Source organism: Necator americanus, chromosome II, assembly GCF_031761385.1.
Source record: "Necator americanus strain Aroian chromosome II, whole genome shotgun sequence".
NCBI lineage: Eukaryota > Metazoa > Nematoda > Chromadorea > Rhabditida > Ancylostomatidae > Necator > Necator americanus.
In genome coordinates this window covers 8,242,599-8,261,127 of record NC_087372.1, presented here as the reverse complement: position 1 = coordinate 8,261,127, position 18,529 = coordinate 8,242,599, and the positions used below count along the sequence as shown (strand labels likewise).

General features: G+C 41.1%; 2 protein-coding genes across 5 annotated transcripts; one reads left to right on the top strand and one right to left on the bottom strand.

Annotated features, from left to right (window-relative positions):
* Positions 1-168: 168 nt before the first annotated feature.
* Positions 169-11,992, bottom strand: RB195_017149 (uncharacterized protein; the record flags this gene model as incomplete). 3 transcript variants are annotated; one of them, XM_064184016.1, is made up of 13 exons in its annotated part: positions 169-341; positions 851-995; positions 1,070-1,159; positions 1,231-1,308; positions 1,627-1,806; positions 4,458-4,517; positions 4,602-4,769; positions 4,854-5,434; positions 5,488-5,611; positions 5,678-5,844; positions 5,959-6,002; positions 11,739-11,885; positions 11,946-11,992. In XM_064184016.1, the coding sequence occupies 13 exons, from the start codon at positions 11,990-11,992 to the stop codon at positions 169-171; spliced, it is 2,004 nt and encodes a 667-aa protein (XP_064039896.1). The 3 variants fall into 3 exon arrangements, with proteins under 3 accessions (XP_064039896.1, XP_013296174.1, XP_064039897.1); XM_064184015.1 differs by lacking the exons at positions 169-341; positions 851-995; positions 1,070-1,159; positions 1,231-1,308; positions 1,627-1,806 and having other exon boundaries at positions 4,443-4,769; XM_013440720.1 differs by lacking the exons at positions 4,458-4,517; positions 4,602-4,769; positions 4,854-5,434; ... (3 more) ...; positions 11,739-11,885; positions 11,946-11,992.
* Positions 11,993-12,114: 122 nt separating this feature from the next.
* Positions 12,115-17,777, top strand: RB195_017148 (uncharacterized protein; the record flags this gene model as incomplete). Of its 2 annotated transcripts, XM_064184014.1 has the most annotated exons (11): positions 12,115-12,161; positions 14,291-14,371; positions 14,449-14,479; positions 14,550-14,598; positions 15,218-15,327; positions 15,435-15,512; positions 15,636-15,711; positions 16,374-16,507; positions 17,380-17,506; positions 17,578-17,653; positions 17,714-17,777. In XM_064184014.1, the coding sequence occupies 11 exons, from the start codon at positions 12,115-12,117 to the stop codon at positions 17,775-17,777; spliced, it is 873 nt and encodes a 290-aa protein (XP_064039894.1). The 2 variants fall into 2 exon arrangements, with proteins under 2 accessions (XP_064039894.1, XP_064039895.1); XM_064184013.1 differs by lacking the exons at positions 12,115-12,161; positions 14,291-14,371; positions 14,449-14,479; positions 14,550-14,598 and having other exon boundaries at positions 15,313-15,327.
* Positions 17,778-18,529: the final 752 nt, after the last annotated feature.

The window sequence follows — 18,529 nt, the reverse complement described above, 5'->3', positions numbered from 1 at the left end:
AATTGTCAATACGTGTACGTGCTATTTCTTTCTCTAGAGAAAAAATCGATAAATTTATTCACATGACCTTCTTCTGTCTGTATGGATAAAAATTAGTAGTAAAACGGCAACAGCCAGTATAAATTATACAGTTAACAATATGTACAGTAATTAGGGGAATGGATGGCTTCACCATTTCTCCAGATGAGCGGCATCGATCTGAATCTTTTTGATCGCACGACGCAACGATTTCGCTTTGTCGCACATAAGTCTCGGCTTTGCCTTGTCGATGAGTTTCTGGATAAATGCCGGAGCTGAGATGTTCAGGTCGCATTGGAAATACATCGTGAACTCGACATTATCTGAAATTCGGGATAAATATTCAAGAAAGTGCTAAAGAGTGAAATTTTCGTTTGTATTCAATGAGTTAAAGAGAATTATTTTACAGAGGTACGTACGTATTGATTTCCACATTTTCAATACAATTATACAGTAATTGTTTCCAAAACAATTGTAAATTACACAACTGATTTCAGAGCAATCATTAACTAGAAGAAAAGATAGGAATCGATTAGTTGAAACTTTCCATAGCTTTCTTTTCACGCTGTCTCCTCCTCAAATATTGCTATATTTCAGATCACTTTGAATTTAATAATCACTTGGTTGAAAAGTATATACGAATTAGAGCCTGAGTCAATCTATTCCTAAGGATTTTCATAGCAAAAAAAAAGTGGTCCTCACTTTGATCCAATGGTATTCACATAATTCAAAAACCTATAAGGTCATACAGGATCTGCGAAAACTGAGTTTGGTTGATCCTATATGAAAAGTGGAACTTGAGTTTGTATGTGAGGAAAAATAAGGGACTCACGTTCTCCGCTTACGCAGAAACAGTACGCGCCCAAATGTTGATACGTTCGAATGATATCGGACGTCGGAGCCGGACCGGCTGTGGGAACACTTCTAGCACTTACCAGTACACGATTCGGCTCGCATACGGTTGACACCACATCCACCTAAATGCCGAAATTCCGGAGAATTTCCCCATAAATTCTCTTTTGCTATCCAGAAATTCGTGTGGCCTACTTACCGAATCTCTTGGTGAAAGTGGAAATTTCTTCTTGGTAACATGGTGCATAAGTCGGTAACCCTTGTCTAGTTCTTCAACTAGTTCACATTTCTGAAAGAAAAAGACGTAGACTGAAGCAAAGGAGGCCGCAGATGGGTCCTAAACAGATCCGAGAGTTTTACCTGCAATATCTCATCCCACTGCATACGGTACGGTAGCCATGGTGTGACCATAGCTTTGACGGTGGCGAGATCAGTGTCCTTAATAGGCTATCGATTACGGATTTTTCCAGAAGAACAAACTTTGTCGAAAGTACTTATACATTGAGAAAACGAGAACATTTCCCACATCCACAGGAGAATATTATAAGGAGGAAAATCCTAGTTTTCCCGTGAACCGCTTTCTTGTTCTCTTGCTAGCTATGCTATTTACGAATTTCTAGGCTATCGTTATTCCGGAAAATAAATTTTGTCGAACGCTTACATGAAGGGAAAGACATTTTTCTCAGCCACAGAAGAATCTAAAAAGTTTCTTCCGCAGCATTTATTGTTCTGAATTCGAAAGCATTAAACACAAACCTCGAGCATAAATCGACACCGAATGATGTCAACCAGACACGGTTCAACACCCTTTTTTGTATGAAACACGATCCCATCGTCTGTCCATAGCTCTTTCCAACCGTCCTCACCGCTTTCCACCAACGCTATCAAGTCCTTCATCGCCTCATCGCCGACCGCCACAGCATCCAGAGAAGCCATCTGGAATGTAACCCATATGGAAAGACTATGAATATAACACTCAGCAGAAATCTATGACAATATTTGACGCAGAAATGAATGGAAGGACATGAAGAAGAGAAAGAACTAATAAAATTCTTGAATTAAGTTGGAATTCCCCAAAAAGACCCAAGAACCTTTCAGACGGAGAGAACTCCAGCAACTAAATCGCTGTGAACAGACCGACTCGACAACGGTAGATCAAACAAAAAATGGCGGGACGGAGATAGTCGATAGAGAAACTGAACAAACTAGGCAGCTACCTGGAATTCAGAAAATCGAATGTCCTAGAAAGTTAACGAGACAATTTTTGGGAGAAAGTACAATGAATTCACTCGAAACGTTACAAGTTTCCATGATATCATCCGATGAAACCATAGAATCCGAGAAAACTCCGCAACGAATCATTTATGAAAACGTAGTCGATGATCCACCACACCACCTCGTACATCGTATCAAAATATTTCTTCAGATTTTTAAAATTTCTAACTTTTCGTTTCTATCTTATTTTACAGCAAATACAACTTTTTCTTCTGGATAGGGTTTTGTTTTTTCACGATCAAAAATCTTCTTGAAATCCAATGATGCATCTCCTTGTTGAAGAAAACGCATGTGATTCTACATATTTTCTATGAGAACATTTAGGCCAATTTTTCCAGCATTCCAGCTTTTCCAGATCGATTTCTCTTCTTGAAAACTTCCAAAATTTTGATCTATGATGCAGTCTTATGGAAAAATGAGTAATCTTCCACAGCTTAATCAAATCCTTCAAGGATTTTTGGGCTGTTTGATGTTTTGTGATTGTTATTTCGAAACCAGGGTTTTAAATGAGTGAGGTTTGCAGGATTTGAGTTTTTGTTGCACAAATGAGATTATAGTTATAACTTATAACGTTATAACTTAATTTATAACTTATAGTATCTTTATTATATTAAGGATAATAAATAGAGCAATAAGTCGTGTGAACTAAATTAAGTAAGTGTGCTCGCCTATCAGGTGCATGGCGATGGTTCGGCATCTCACCGGTACAGAGTTTTGCATCATTATGGAGTATTTTCGTGACACACAGACAAACAAACAAACAAACAAACAAACAAACAAACACACACACACACACACACACACACACACACACACACACACACACACACACACACACACACACACACACACACACACACACACACACACGCGGACTAAGCGCATTATTATATAGCATAATGTTAGTTGGGTCAGTTACTGGATTACTGGCAGTCCAACGAGCTTTCCATTGTTTGTATTTATATATTTACGAGAAACTTACGGGAATCCACTAAAATTTACCTTTGAATAGGTTTAAGGTCTCGAACTTAAACCATGGTACAGTAAATCTACTGAGTATTTTAAAAAAAATTTGAAGCCATAGTAATGATGGGGGGATTTTCGAACGCTCCGAATATTCAGATATTCGAAATATGTCTTTACAACATAATAACGAAATCAAACATTAAGCGTCGCATATTCTTACGGGCATTTTCAGAAATTTTAGCAGTTTGAAATTTGAGAATTCGAATCTCTCAACGATTTTCTACTCACAAATGAGGAGTATTCTCACTAATTTTCATTGAATTTTCAATTAACTTGATTAGATTTATTTTCACAAGTTCACTAACGCAAAATCTTCGGATCTACATTTTCCTGGTTTGCAATCGATTTAAGAATTGAGATTTTAATCAATTCCAACGTTTCATATGTTGGCTTTTCTGCCTTTGCAGAATCGCTTTGTAGAAAAGGATGGCGAAAAATGATGACCGTATTTCTACAGTCGTAGATGTTCGTAGATAAGGGTCAACAGTGCTCCTCAGAACCTCCTCAGAACCTTAAAAATAACTTAAATGGATAGATCTAAAAGAGAACAATCTCCTGAGCTAATGGTATTTTTCATCTCTTCAGCACCAAGCAGAACAACACAATAACAAGTAGGTCCTGAAACGTTCTGCTCACTACCAGCACAGAGCAGTTCCACTTCACTAGAGTTCATATTCAACAGATCAAATTGGTAACGTAGAAATGGATGACCAAACATTTCGTACGACATCAGTGATGGTACAGTTTCGAGGATTGATCCCATTGACTTCAGGATTCGAAAATTCTCCGAACAAAAAAAGGCCTAAAAGAGCGGGGTAGCGTTCATCGACCGGCACCCACCCATGTAGGTTTTTTTTGCTTTTCTTCATCTCCTAGAAATCTGCGAAACAATTTAAGGATTTCTAATGAACAATGTACATTCTAGCACGGATTGAACCCACTGGCACTTTGTTCATTTGTTGCTTATCGATCGCCAGATGGCGATCAAAGTGTTCAACGAAAACGAATACTGCTAATCATCCTACAATGCTAATAAATCGATATGGTTTAGAGTGGTCGATATTTTAATTACATGCAAACAAAAACATGAATAAATCGTGCAATAACGGTTCATTATGCAAACCTTAAAACATATTACATACATACAACCAACATATATTTGGTTTGCTTTAATACCGTCATGAATTACGATTATTGCCTTGTTTTCGGATATTTTCGTTCATATATCGCATCTTTTTTTTATATTAATGGTGATGAGAAGTGGTTTAATGTTACTTTTTCTCTACCACTTTTTCCCCTTTTTTATCGTCCTTATTTTCCTCTCTTTTGTCGTTCTTGTTGTCTACCTTCTTATCCTCTATTCTTTGCTCTTTTTTCTCTTCTTTTTTATCGTCCTTATTCTCCTCTCTTTTGTCGTTCTTGTTGTCTACCTTCTTATCCTCTATTCTTTGCTCTTTTTTCTCTTCTTTTTTATCGTCCTTATTTTCCTCTCTTTTGTCGTTCTTGTTGTCTACCTTCTTATCCTCTATTCTTTGCTCTTTTTTCTCTTCTTTTTTATCGTCCTTATTTTCCTCTCTTTTGTCGTTCTTGTTGTCTACCTTCTTATCCCCTATTCTTTGTTCTTTTTTCTCTTCTTTTTTATCGTCCTTTTTTCCCTCTCTTTTGTCGTTCTTGTTGTCTACCTTCTTATCCTCTATTCTTTGCTCTTTTTTCTCTTCTTTTTTATCGTCCTTTTTTCCCTCTCTTTTGTCGTCCTTCTTGTCTGCCTTCTTATGGTCTGTTTTTTGCTCTTTTTTCTCCTTCTTTTTATCTTCCTTTTCATCCTCCTTTTTATCCTCCTTTTTATCCCCCGTGAAAACATGACCCGCTTCTGCTTTTTCAATGTCTGGTTTCGAATTCGCTACAATTGACTTTCCACTAACGGACTGAGTCCTAGACGATGCATGTACGGGCTCCTTCGGATTGCTCGAAGGCTCCATCGGAATGCTCGAAGGCTCCATCGGAATGCTCGAAGGCTCCATCGGAATGCTCGAAGGCTCCATTGGAATGCTCGAAGGCTCATTAACATTCTCTCGCGATTTTTGTTTCTTCTTTTGCCACAGCAAAGCTAGTTTTTTTCTCGCATCTTCCTCCCGACGTACCTCCGGAGTTTGAGCCCTACCGCGTAAATTCGTTCCCTCTTTTTCACGAATCCTGGACCTACGATCTTTAGCCGTGTCGGTAGCTTCCTCTTTTTTTTGTTTTCTTTCCACAGTCCTACCACCTAAATTCCTCTACTGCTTTTCATAAAAAGAACGCACCACACCATTTATATACCTCTCTTTTGCCTCAGCGAAGCGCTGATCACCTTTCCCTCACAATACATTTCAACCTCTTCATTTAGAACTTTCAGTGGCCTACTTGGAGCTTCAATGTCCTCAAATTTTGTGAAAGAGTCTTCCTAAAAGTCGAAAATTATTGCGCAGACAGAGTTATATGTGGAGCGCGAAGTCAAGCAGATTGGAACCTGAGACATGCGTATCACTGCTGTCTTCGGTTGCTTCTCCGAATCCTCGGTTCCTCTGCTATCTGTTTTTTTCGCTTTTCGTTCCTTATTCTTCTTCCGACTACCTTTCTTGTTCTTTGAGGTAGTGGTGCCTTGCTCCTCTTCTTTTTGTTCAAAACTTCGACTTCCTTAGAAAAGTGCACAACATTTTAATGTTAATTCAAAAAACAGAATCAAAAAGCGAAAAGATCCTCAGTGGGACCAATTTCTTCATCTTCTGGTTGAAGTGGTGACACATTTACCTTTGCCGGTTCCTTTGACTGACTTTTCTTGAGTCAGCTCTTGACTGAAAATGGAAAATGAACGAACAAAAACAAACATAAACAAAAACCCAAATATAATTCTTATGGATTTGATTGTGAGGTAATTTGAGGCGCGCTATTTTGGTTTGCGAGAAGTCCCAGTGGAAGAGTACCAACCGCAGAAAATCCCCTATATGCACGATCAGAAGATACCTATTTTCGCTTGTTTCCACATGAAATTTGTTATTGTTTTCTAAATAAATGCGTAAACGTAAGTAAGGTGAGTAATGAAGAGCAGTATATTCACGCATACCGTTCCCAATGTCCTGACTTTTTGCTGCTTTTTTTAAAGTGACGTCTGGTTAGCCATTCCGCACAGAAATTCTTTGTCGGAAGAGCAGCAGTATGCGTTCATTGGGACTGGGCACAGGAAGGATTCCAATTCTACGATGCTTCCACCTTTTGCTCATAGAAGGGACTAATAGCGAGCACTTAGAGGCATCACTCCATGAATCTGAGGTGGTACGGATTTCAGGTGGAGTATTCGTATACGGGATAGAAGATTATAGAGAGGAAGATGATTCCGTCCATTTCTTCCTAATTGCCTTAAAAAACGGCCCGCAAGATACGGTTTCGGGCGTTCTGGTGCACTGTTTTCTACAAGGAGTTCGATTGGAGCGCGCCAGCCCTGTGCACGCGCCGCATCTTCCGGACCGTTTTTTACGGCAATTAGGAAGAAATAGGCGGAATCACTCCCTCCCCCCTCTCCATAATCTACTATCGTATACGAATACTCCACCTGCAATCCGTACCACCCCAGATTCGTGGGGTGATGAATTTAAAGGTAGTGCATCAAGAATTTTTCATAGTAGGGAAACCCTTGGGAACATGGAGAGTTCGATTTGCGGATTACAGAACCCAGAATGGCTCCGCTTAACTCCCCCTAATCGTCTTTAAAAAAAACGACGTGAGAACGGCGTTTGTTCCTACGAGATACGTCAGAACACGTCACCTTGCACAGTCTGCGGTCCCCCTCCCTTCTCCAGCAGCCTATTCATTGATGATGGTGATCCGATGAGAAGACCTCATAAATCATCGACACCTCGCTCGTGGACGCGGAGCGTGTACAAAGGTGCTGCGTTCCAGCTTACCTCGTGGGAAAGATCGCCGTCTTCCACGCGGTTTTTCACGACGATTAAAGGAAGTTGAGCGAAACCACGCTCGTTTCCATATTCTACAACCCAACGCTATAGCTTTTCTGGGGTTTCCGTAGCACGTCAATATGCCCGGCGTTTGACCTTCTGCTCGGGGCTAGTGGTTTGTCTTGTTCGCTGGCAGAGCCCGCTCTAACCTTTAGATGAAGCAACATGGTCCGCTAATATGCTGGTCAGGGTGAATGTCTGTTATTTTGATGTCAATGTAAGTTTCGTGACGTGTGAGTCGTGTAGAATTACCACTGTATTAGCCCACTTATTGAATGCCTGCCGTATACAACGATATCCAGGAAATCAAAAGTAAAGACGATCGAATACTTCTCGCCCGCTGCGGGAGTCATTGTTCATCTGTGTTGAATGTCGTCGTTCCAGATTTGATCAATTAGTGCGATGTCAATAGTCAATCTTCATCTGAATGACCTCGAAACGAAATACTGCTTCCTTCATCGCGGGCAGCACATGAACTCACAGCGGGTGCCACGGCAAATGATGGTTCCGGTGCCTTTGAGCCGAGGATGTCGGTCCATTTTTTAAAATCGTAGGACACTTGGGTTCTAGATCGCCGATTTAACCATGCTACGTTTACTCCAATAGTAACTACGCATCCTATTCTGCCATCACATGTGACCACTAAGCCCAACTGTGCGTCTCTCTCCTGTAACCTGGGTTGTGTGCTGAAGAGCAACGGCAAATATGAGAAAGATATTCAGCAAAGATGCGGCAAGGCCACTCTGCATTCAACTCTTTGAACAGGTGGCCAACTAGCATCACCTAAAAGTCAAACTGCGAATCTATCGTCCGTCATTCGCTCTGTCACGAAGTAGGGATCGGAGGCTTGCGCAGCACAGTTTACAGTAATGGAATATCTTGACTGCACGAAAAGAAAGCTGCTAAAACTGGTATTTTTGGGCTAGAGTATGCTACAGTGAAGATCTTTATGCGCAGATGTACCTGTGAATGACACGCGCATACTGTGAAGATCTTGTATCGGCATCGAAAATAGCCACAGAAAATCGTCTTCTCTTCTTTGGACACATTCTTAGGAACCACCAGACAGCTCCCCATAGTTAGGCATTTCAGAAATGGATCGATTCTGACCAACCTTCTAAGAGAAGATCGAGAAGGTTAGGCAGAGCTATGCTCAAAGGCGACATACCTCGGCGGAGATGTGCGCTATTGCGTAAGGTGGCAGTTACCGATATCGTGTCGATAGCCCGCCGATTAAGTGAAGTGAGTCAAGTTAGTCTCCTGTGATGCCATCTACGAAGAATACGATGGTGAATGAAGATAGGGGTAGACACTGGAGAATGACGGGAGGATAGAAATATCAGATAAATCAGATAAGATCAAACCGTTCCATATCTTCCATCGTCGTGGATTATATAGAGAATAAAGTCTCTGGCTTATTAATCCGCTTAATATGATACCACAGAGATTTCATCATTCTTGGCAAATCTCGTACCAATATGTCGACGCCAGAAGGATGAAAAGCTTGCTTGCGACTAAGGATATTCAAACCATCGACTCTGTGAGCACAGCGGACCTTTTACCAACTGCGCTACACCCTCCCTGTGCAATATATCGAACAATTTGATCAATTCCGCTGTTTGTGTTCTAGAATTCACTCGTCCAAGATACTGTCGAACGCTTTTCTCAAGTCTAGAATAAAGAAATGAAGTGTCTTTTGGGTCTCTCGACGCTTCCTGATCAGAAGTCATGTAGTATGACAGTGGTGACGTGTGATAGTGGTGGTGAATCACTTAGTGAAAAACTCCAATGGTTAGTGGTCAGTTGAACAGCGATTTGGATTCTGCGATGATTAGTGATATGTTCGAATACGATGCCCTTAACCAACATCGAATTATCTTGTCATCAGTCCGCAGGATTTCCGCTCTTCTCCAAGATATTTTTCGCTGTAGATTGCCGCCATTTTCTTGGCCTTTTTTCTTGCTACGACATAGTTTTAAAGCTGTGTTATTCATTTTGCAGAATTTTGGTCCTTTATACTTGATGCCCTTCCACAATGGTATACCGCCTCATTGTGGCGGTGAGATGACTCTGCGCATCCAACTGCGATGCACAGCGGAGGTTAGTCCTCCGCCAGGGTCTCCTGAGCTAAGAAGAAGTTCGACACATCTGACATTCTTCTCGGAATTGGAAGCCTAGCTAAGAGTAAGCCGTTGCTAAGACTCACCACCGTCTCAGCAAAATGTCGCAAGGTGGCTTCCTGATCCATGTAGGTTACGAACGACTTGTGGTGAAGGCTAAATTCGCCATGGCAGAGCTGTTACTTTGGCGAAAAATCCTTTTGCTACTCTAGCATATTCACTCCCTCAGTACCCTGGTCACTAGGCCTTGTCCCCTCACATTTCGGACGGCATGTCGACTGGTGAGGGACGATCAAGTCTTTGATTGTAGACAAAGGCGACACACTCACGACTCGCCATAAACACTGTCTCCGACTCTGTACATGGAACGCGAGAACAGTGTCCACAGACACTGACCTGCATGCCCTTCTCGGAGCTGCAGAGCGTATCAAATTTCAAGTGATTGCTCTGCAGGAGACCAAGTGCAGAAGAAGCGACGTACTCGTCATTCGTGGAGAGAAGCTTCCAACCTGAAATGTAGGCGGTGTTGGTTTTGGTGTGCACCCATCTGTCGTCCATCCTGTCGATTCTCACCTTTTACCTCGTCTGGCTATTCTTCGCCTCCCTCTTCTGTTCCAAAAACCCCTCAGTATCATCAACTGCTACTCACCAAAATTAGCAGCTGATGAGTCCGTATTGGACGCGTTTAACGAGGACCTGGAGGAAGTAATCCGCAACGAGAAGTCGTTCTAAAAATTCGTTGTCGGAGACTTCAACGCAAAACTAGGAAAGGCCACAGAAGAGGAATACAGGATCAGAAGATTTGGACTAGGAGACCGGAATGAAAATGGCAATCGTCTCGCCGGGCTGTTGTCTGCCGCTCGCCTCTTTTACGGAAACTCTCTTTTCATCAAGAAAGATCATCATCGGTGGACATGGGAATCGCCCAATGGTGCGACTCGTGCGGAGATCGACCACATACTCACCAACCGGAGGTAGTGTCTAGTTGACATCTCAGTTGTACCATCCTTTTGTAATGGTTCTGATCACTGTCTCTTTCGTGAAATACGACTTAGCCGCACCATGGAAAAGAACATCTGCTATCGAAAACGAAGGAGAAAAGAAGTCGTCTACGACGATTTCGTACTCGAGGACTCCTTGTCCCAAGGTGATTGGCACATCGACGAGGACCCAAATGAGATGCTGCTCAGAGGATTACGAGCCTGTGCTGAGCGTGCCTCGAAGCACGACACACGGCTGCGCACGACAAACTTGGATAGAATTTTGAAGACCATCAATTAATTCGCCGAATCTGTTCACGTCTGCATTACAGCGGGTCTTCTTAGCTCGAGGGAGACCGCCCACAAGATGGATTTGCTATACGGAGGGACAAGCTGAGAGCTCAGCTGGATACGGTGCAAGGACTCCGTAAACGTCACTAAGGAAACTTGAGAACATCTCGAATGATTAAACGAGTGGAAGAGATGCTGGGGCCCTCACTTCCAGTGTAGACGGGTCATCTAAATATCTAAGTAAGTAAGTATACTTGGTGCCAAGTCATCTTTTTCAACGATTTCAGAGTTAAATTAGTTTCGCTGGTGCTTATCTGTTGAACAGAACCAATGCTGACGAAATTTAGCCGCTTGGTGAATGTTCGAATCCCTTTGCTGCTCTCAGAATAATAATGCCAGTCTTAATGCCTTCTTCTGATGCACCTTTAAGGCTTGTCGTCGTTGTTGAAATGAGCACTACATCAATGAGCATACTCAGACATTACTTCGTAGGTTTCCCCTCTTCTTTGAAAGAGTCTACATTTACGAAGTCCGCACTTTGAAGTATGTTGGCTTAGCTAAAAACACGACAACAAAAATGATTTCGACCACGCGATTTGCTACAAGGCAGCCGAATGATCTGGACAACTTTGCTTCATCATTGGAAGATCGCTGCAGATAGGATAGCTGAAAAAAGAAGTGGGATCTTTGTAATTGTTCTCCAACTGCGTTTGTCTCATGAAGCTCGCCCATGTCGATTCTGGTTGCTGCTTTCCTATGGTTCCACCTCACATTCATTAAGAAAACAAAACAGTAGAAGTTGAACGTTGAAAGAAGCTGCAGGTACCAAAAAAAAGAGGAGTTAACTTAAGTGCTTCCGATTATTAGTGTCCTATTGCCAGCCTTCGGCAACAGTGCTGATTTGACAACAATGAATCCCCTCAAAGTTTAGCGAACAATACATTTGGGTTTGAACATGATCTGATAATTAAATCCATGGATAGCTTACGCCTTCTTTCCTGCGGTTGTATCAGTTCTGCGACGATTATTTACAGGTTTTCTGTAGAGTAACTGTATGTTACAATGGAGACGCATGGTCAAGGGGATTTTTCCTCAAAAAAAGTAGCACTGTCACCAAAAAGTTCCCCTTTTCAGATATTATCTGATCGTGTTGTCACGTAATTTTGAGACGAGTACTGTGAATTCACCTGGTTTCAGGAAGAGGTGAAGTTGTAGGAGTCGAATTGTTTGAGCTTGTGGTTGAGGGAGTGCCAGCTTTGTTCAAACGACGGCGTAATCGATGAGATATACGTGAATCTCGCACGCTGGTTCGGAGTTTTTTGTATATATTACGGCTGTAAAAAGCTTTTGCTCACTTTTCGGTTTGTTGACATCGCTTGACTGACGTAGCTTACCTCGGCTTCGGCGGTACATCCGGACTAACTGGTGCTTTAGTGTCCATGATACGTAAAGAATAAACCACACCGCAGGAATAAGGATTATTTTGATGGAATGAAATGAACGTTTTTTGCTTTGCTATATGATAAGTGATGGGAAGTTAACAAGTGTTACGCATTGTTTAGTATGGCCGAAGAAGTGAAAGTAGCAAGTCTGTCGGAGCGTCATAAACAGTAAGGTTTATGGTCACGTTTTGATATGTGGTAGTGAGAAAGATCAACTCAAACATTCATAATCACATTTGTTCCCATGAAAATGGACTGTCTATTTCAAAATTTCAAATCGATTTTACATTCCTACAAAAGAGTCAATATTGTTGAGTCCCGTTTCATTCTACGTCTAAGAGATCTACAGCAGACATTTCTGTAACAAGAGCAACACGTCACTCCTTCGGTGCGCGCTTCCACGCTACAACTATAAAGATGAAGGATAAAGTGTCTTTTCGAAATAGACCCTCAATGCTCGTGCACACTCCTTTGCTACTGCCCCTTCCCACCTGATCAGCTTGGAAATCAGGTCGTTCATCTTTTTTTGCTTACAAACTAGATATACACAGCTGGAGCACTCTGATAGATTCGTTTCGTGTCATTTTAGCACACTGAACTCCGCCGCTTCTTAGGTGACAAGTAAGCAATTCAATATGGACGATCATTGCAGATCATATCCCTTATCATATTGCGCATGGACATAGCCATATCTCAAAAGATTGCTCAATTAGATGCTTAAATGGCCCGCCTTCACTGATCGTGTCTGCTCCGGCATGGTTTCTAGTTGTTCGTTCCTCTCACAATTGTCACCCCGTCACACTCTCATGCTCTTGATCGCAGTTCGTCCTTTCAGAAAAAGAAACCGAGGTACACCATCACCGGTGGAAATATTCGGACTTGACACATGAGTTGATGAACGGAAAAGATTTGAGTTGAACCTCTTCGTAATCATTCCTACCACACGATTAGAAGAGTCGAATCACATCCTTGTTCAACAAAGCTGATAACGGAATATGTATGTTTCCGAAAATCGCTGCAATATTTCGATAAATTTGCCATTCTTCATGCTGCTTCCAAAATTTTCTTCGGCCTGCATTAAAAAAAAATCCTAGTTTAAAAGTTTTTTGCAGTTGATGTTCGCCACTAATCGTTGTGTCATATATTCCGTTCAACATTCAGAGCCATTTCATTTTTTCAATCAATTCTATGGTAGCTTCCGATATTTTGTTTGGGTTTGGTGTGCACAGCTTTGAGGCACACCCGGCGACGCCTTAGCAATTCTTTGAAGTGCAAGTTGTAGTCCACGTTTGTGTCCTTCTCGATATGTCAGTCATTTTGGAACAGGTAGTCCTCGAAGATGCAGTTATCGTAAATGACTTTCTTTCTCCTTCGTTGTTCATAAATGGCGTTCTTTTTCATCTATAGCTGAGTCGTAGTTTTGCTCGAAGAAAAAGGTGATGAGAACAAGTGAAAAAAATGCTACTCTTGAGACATCAAGTAAACACCACCTCCAAATGTCAAGTGTATGGCCGATCTCCGTGCGAGCTGCCCTGTGGAACTGGACGATTCCTGTGTCCGCGGATCGTGTGATCTCTTCATAGAAAGAAAACTACTGAGAAGGAGAAGAACGGCAGACATGACTCCAGCGAAGCCATTGCCGTCTCCATTGCGTTCCTCCAATGCAAATCTTCTGATTCGTATTCTTCTTCTCTAGCACTCCCTACTTGTGGGGTTAGCCTGCAACAGTGAGCGTTATGAGGCTCAGTTCAACGCTCAGAGTTTTCTCCACACTCCTAAGAAAGAGGAAAGTAAACGCACACGCCTAACTTAAAGGCATCACTCTGCGAATCTGAAGTGATACGAAATTCAGGTGGAGTATTCGTATATCGGATAGTAGATTATGGAGAGGGGGTGATTCCGTCCATTTCTTCTTAGTTGCCATAAAAACGGCCCGGAAGATACGGCTTCGGGCGTTCTGGCGCACTATTTTTTTTTCAAGGGATTGGACTGGAGCGCGCCAGCCTTCTGCATGCGCCGCATCTTCCGGGCCGTTTTCTACGGCAACTAGCAAGAAATGAACGGAATCTCCCTTCTCTCAATAATCTACGGTCCCGTATGCGAATACCTCACCTAAAATCCGTACCACCTCAGATTCGTGGGATGATTCCTTTAAGTCGGGACAATTAAAAAAAACTGTTGGCTCAGAGTTATCTGACTTTGTGTTGGTTCCTTTTTTGTTTGCGGAGCGTTTGCGGAGTCTTCGTTGCAGACGTCGTGTTGCAACGTAATATGTATATATTACCACAATTTTACAGGAAAAAATCGGAATCGAGTGTAAATTGTGATAGTAAGGTAATAGTACATCGTCGTTCTCGTCGGCATGGTAACGCAATAACGTGAGTTTCATCTTCTCTGTTTTTGGAAAATGTTCATGATTTATCATTTTCACCCTATCTAATCAGTATTATTTCAGGAAGAGTAAGAAGAGCCGATCACAAAAGAAGGTGGATTCTGTGATCTTTCTCTCCTTGTATCTTTTTTTTTAAATGGAAATGAGCTAGTTTTGTATTTCAGCGAAGAGGTGGGAGAAAGAGATCACAAAAGAAGTTGTCTGCAGTCTCAGGTTAATGTTATTCTTTACAATTTCCAGAGGTTTTATGTTCAATAATGACAAATTGACGAAGTATCTGGCATATTAGTCCGTTTCGTATCCGCTGAAGCGTTCGGCCATAATTCAGATTCGTTTCGAAGATCATGAGTTTTTCCAATTTGACGACGTCCACAAAACTTTTTTTTCGAACGTGACAATGATCAAAAATAGAAAAAAGTTGACGAAAGAGGAAAAATGACCTTCTAGAACAAGAAAACAAAGATACAATTATGTGTTTGATTTAGAAGATGTGGACGCGCTCAAGCACAAATTTACCATCATTTATCCAGTAGTAGTTGGAAACGCACTAATTTTCTCGGAACCGTTTTACTATTTTTCCATATCTTATCATTGGCCTATTATCCTTGTGGCTAGGTAGGATAAGGAAGGTAGAACTGCTGATGAATTTTCTCAACTGACGTGAACTGATGTTGACTAGGGGAGCAGAGATGGAGGAGAAAATGTGAATTGCGGCAGACGCGCCGCGGTCGCGTGGTTGAACGCACTCGTCCTCGACTATGTATATACACAAAGAGAATCGAATGAAGACTAATCATTATTTTTCTCTAACTATCATTTCTCTCGGTTAAAGGAAGATCAGGAAAAACACCAGTATCAGGAAAAAAAGTTTCTCACGTGAAAAATCATTCCGACAAAAACAAAGAAAAAAGTCTTTGGACTAAGAAGATGTCGAAAATGTTGGTGAGTTGGATGTGAGCAAAATTTTTCTCTTTTGATTTTTAGAAACGTATCAATTCCCTTAAGAATGTAATATCCAACATTTTTCACACAGCAACTACAAATTTCAGGCCGATTCTGTTGTGAAGGCCACCGCTGTTAAAAACGTGAAAAGGGGAGATGAGGAACAAGATGAACATAAATTACAGGTCATAGATGTGATTCAAAAAGACGAAAATGAGAAAATATCCTCCACAAACTCAACTTTCCCTAGAATTTTCCATAGTTATTAATCTTAAATTAAATTTCGTCAGAAATCGAAATTATTTCAGTCTACACCACCAAGTGACAGCAGATCAACGAGAAAGAATAAAATAAATCAGAAAGTCGAGAATGTTCAGAAGATTGGTGCATTTTTTTTTTGTTATAATCGTTCGTGCTTAAAATTACCAATTTCTAATAATCAAATCCACGAGAAAAAGTTGTGGATCGAATGCAGATTTTTAATTTTCTTTTGATATAAAAGAGGACTTATCCACTAAAGGTGTTGCTCTGTGTTCTATCATTTTCGCCCGCATTTTAACATCATTCCTACCTTCTAGTTATACATAAACAGTTATAAAAAACAGAAAATAAGAAAAAGAAAAATAAGAAAAGGATTACGAACAAATACCCATAAAATAAAGATCAACTCCATCAAAGAATAGGGACGGAAAAACAAAATAAGGCAAAAAAAAGAAGCATACAGAATAAAAGATATGTGATTCCATTAAAAAATATTGCACCTCTTGACTTAATTGAGTTTCCGAGTTTCCTGACGCGATTGTCCGCATCTTCATCGAAGCGTATCGTCCTTGAACACAGCTTTGCGTGACCTTCTCGATCTACAACAAGAGCAGTTCGCACAGAACTTATCCATTCGTCACTGTTCGTTCCATAACCTGCGATGAACTGCCTACTGATATCGATTGATCCGAGTTCCTTCTGGTCGACAATATCCAGCAGTTCAGCCTAAAGAAACGGGGGTTGTTACTGAAAAATCTCAATCTCTAAAAATTTCGCCTATTCAGGTTGGTCTTTGACAGCGTATTGGACAGCATCACCTTTCCGAAAGATCTGGATAACTTCCGCCATACAACTGTACAAGTTATGTAGCTCGCGTATAGTCAAATGTCTGATTGCAGTAAAAGGAGGTCCACCACAAGTGGGTGGCAATCTGACTCATGTACGCGGTCCCATTGAACCCCTACGACTACAATTTTAAAGGCATCACCCCAGGAACCTCGAATCACGAATGGAATGGATTTCAAGTGGAGTATTCGTATACGGGATTATAGATTATGGAGAAAAGGGTGATTCCGTCCATTTCTTCCTGATAGCCGTAAAAAACGGCCCGGAAGATACGGCTTCGAGCGTTCCGACGCGCTATTTTCTACAACGAGTTCGATTGGAGCGCGCCAGCCTTGTGCACGCGCCGCATCTTCCGGACCGTTTTTTACGGCAATTAGCAAGAAATGGACGGAATCACGCCTCTCTCCATAATGTACTATGCCGTATACGAACACTCCACCTGAAATTCGTACCACCTCAGATTCGTGGTGTGATACCTTTAACTAAAATCTAAAATTCAGTCTTTTTCCTTGCCGCTGCTACTTCAGAAAAACCCTTTTTTAAAAGTGTTGGAAAAGATCAAGTCAGTGTTTCTATCCTCCCAGACAAGTCTGGTACTAATTTATCGACCTCGCATGGATGAAATGCTTGGTTTGCACTAGGGCGGATTCGAACCATCGACCGTGTGCCCTCAACGGACCTCCAGCAGACTGCGCCACATGGTCGATGGTTCGAATAACATCCACCTCTCCATGGTTATCACTCATCGAATAAACTTTGTTTTGGTCAGAAATGCTTAAATATCCTACTTCACAGCTATAGCTTTCCTTTAGTAGGAAAAAGCAAAAAAAAAAAAAAGGATTTTTATGAAAGAAAAAGAAAAAAGAAAAAGGTTTTTATGGAAAAGAATTGGATTCTCTGCCCTTATAAATTGAATTTATATCCAAACAAAAAATTATACTTTAGGAGGGAGAATACACGAAATTCGAAACAACAGCTGCAAAACAACGTCCTGCTGTGGTGATCGAACCAGCAAACAAAATCACATGCGAAATAGAACAGATCAATTTGTCATATCCACAGGAGGAACAGAGTACGTGCGTTGAGCTTTTGTTTTAGCAATAACGACTCTATTTTTGCTCAAATATCCACTAATTATTGTAGACGCCGATGAGTCGATGAAAAGGAAAACGAATGTGAAAGCTGAAAAATTAGAAAGCCCTGAAAATGCTGCCATACCGTAATGCTAAGAAAAATTATAACTGCTTCCATACCAATCCTAAGAGATTATTATTTTTAGGGATCAAAATCACAACGATGAACAAAATCACAACGATGAGCAAAATCACAACGATGAACAATAAAAAAAGCAATAATCACGTCATTCTATCGATATTTTTGAATTGATGGCTAATTAAGCTTTGTAAATGGTTTAATCTGTATTTGTAGAAGATGTACTTTAAATAATTTTAATAAAGATATGATCTTCTTTGAAAATATCCACATGTCTCTGCACTGATAACTTTTTTTTTCGTGAAAAGTAACTCAGGAGAAGCTGAGGTGAATATTATGATCATCGTATAATAAGTGGGTATACAAGCTGAGATACTCACATAGCACATTATTTCACCCTCTTACAACTCGATCCTCTCTGGAGATGGAGCCATTCAAAATCATTCAGCATTCCTGCATCCACTATAATCATTTCTTCATACACTCAGCTCGAACTTCTATTACACAGCCAATCTTTCATAACCGAAAGAAGGAATGAAATAGAATTCTACGACCAGATCCTGAAATAATGGCGGTAAAATGTTTTCTATTGTAAGAAGCGTAAACGTTTGACCTTTCTTGAATCTTGGCATAATGATACCACTTTTTCGATGGACGATGTCAAGCAGTCTTTATTACGGCTAATGTTTCGGCGGGCGGGTGTAGTGTAGCGGTTAGAGGTTCCACTTCCTGCACGATCGATCGGAGGTTCGAGTCCGCCCTGGTGCTCACAAATCCCTTCATCCCTCCGGGGTCGATAAATTGGTACCGTACCTGTCTGGGAAGATAAAAGCACTGACTTGACACATCGGCTAGCCTCCGCAAGTCATTGCATAGGCCAGAT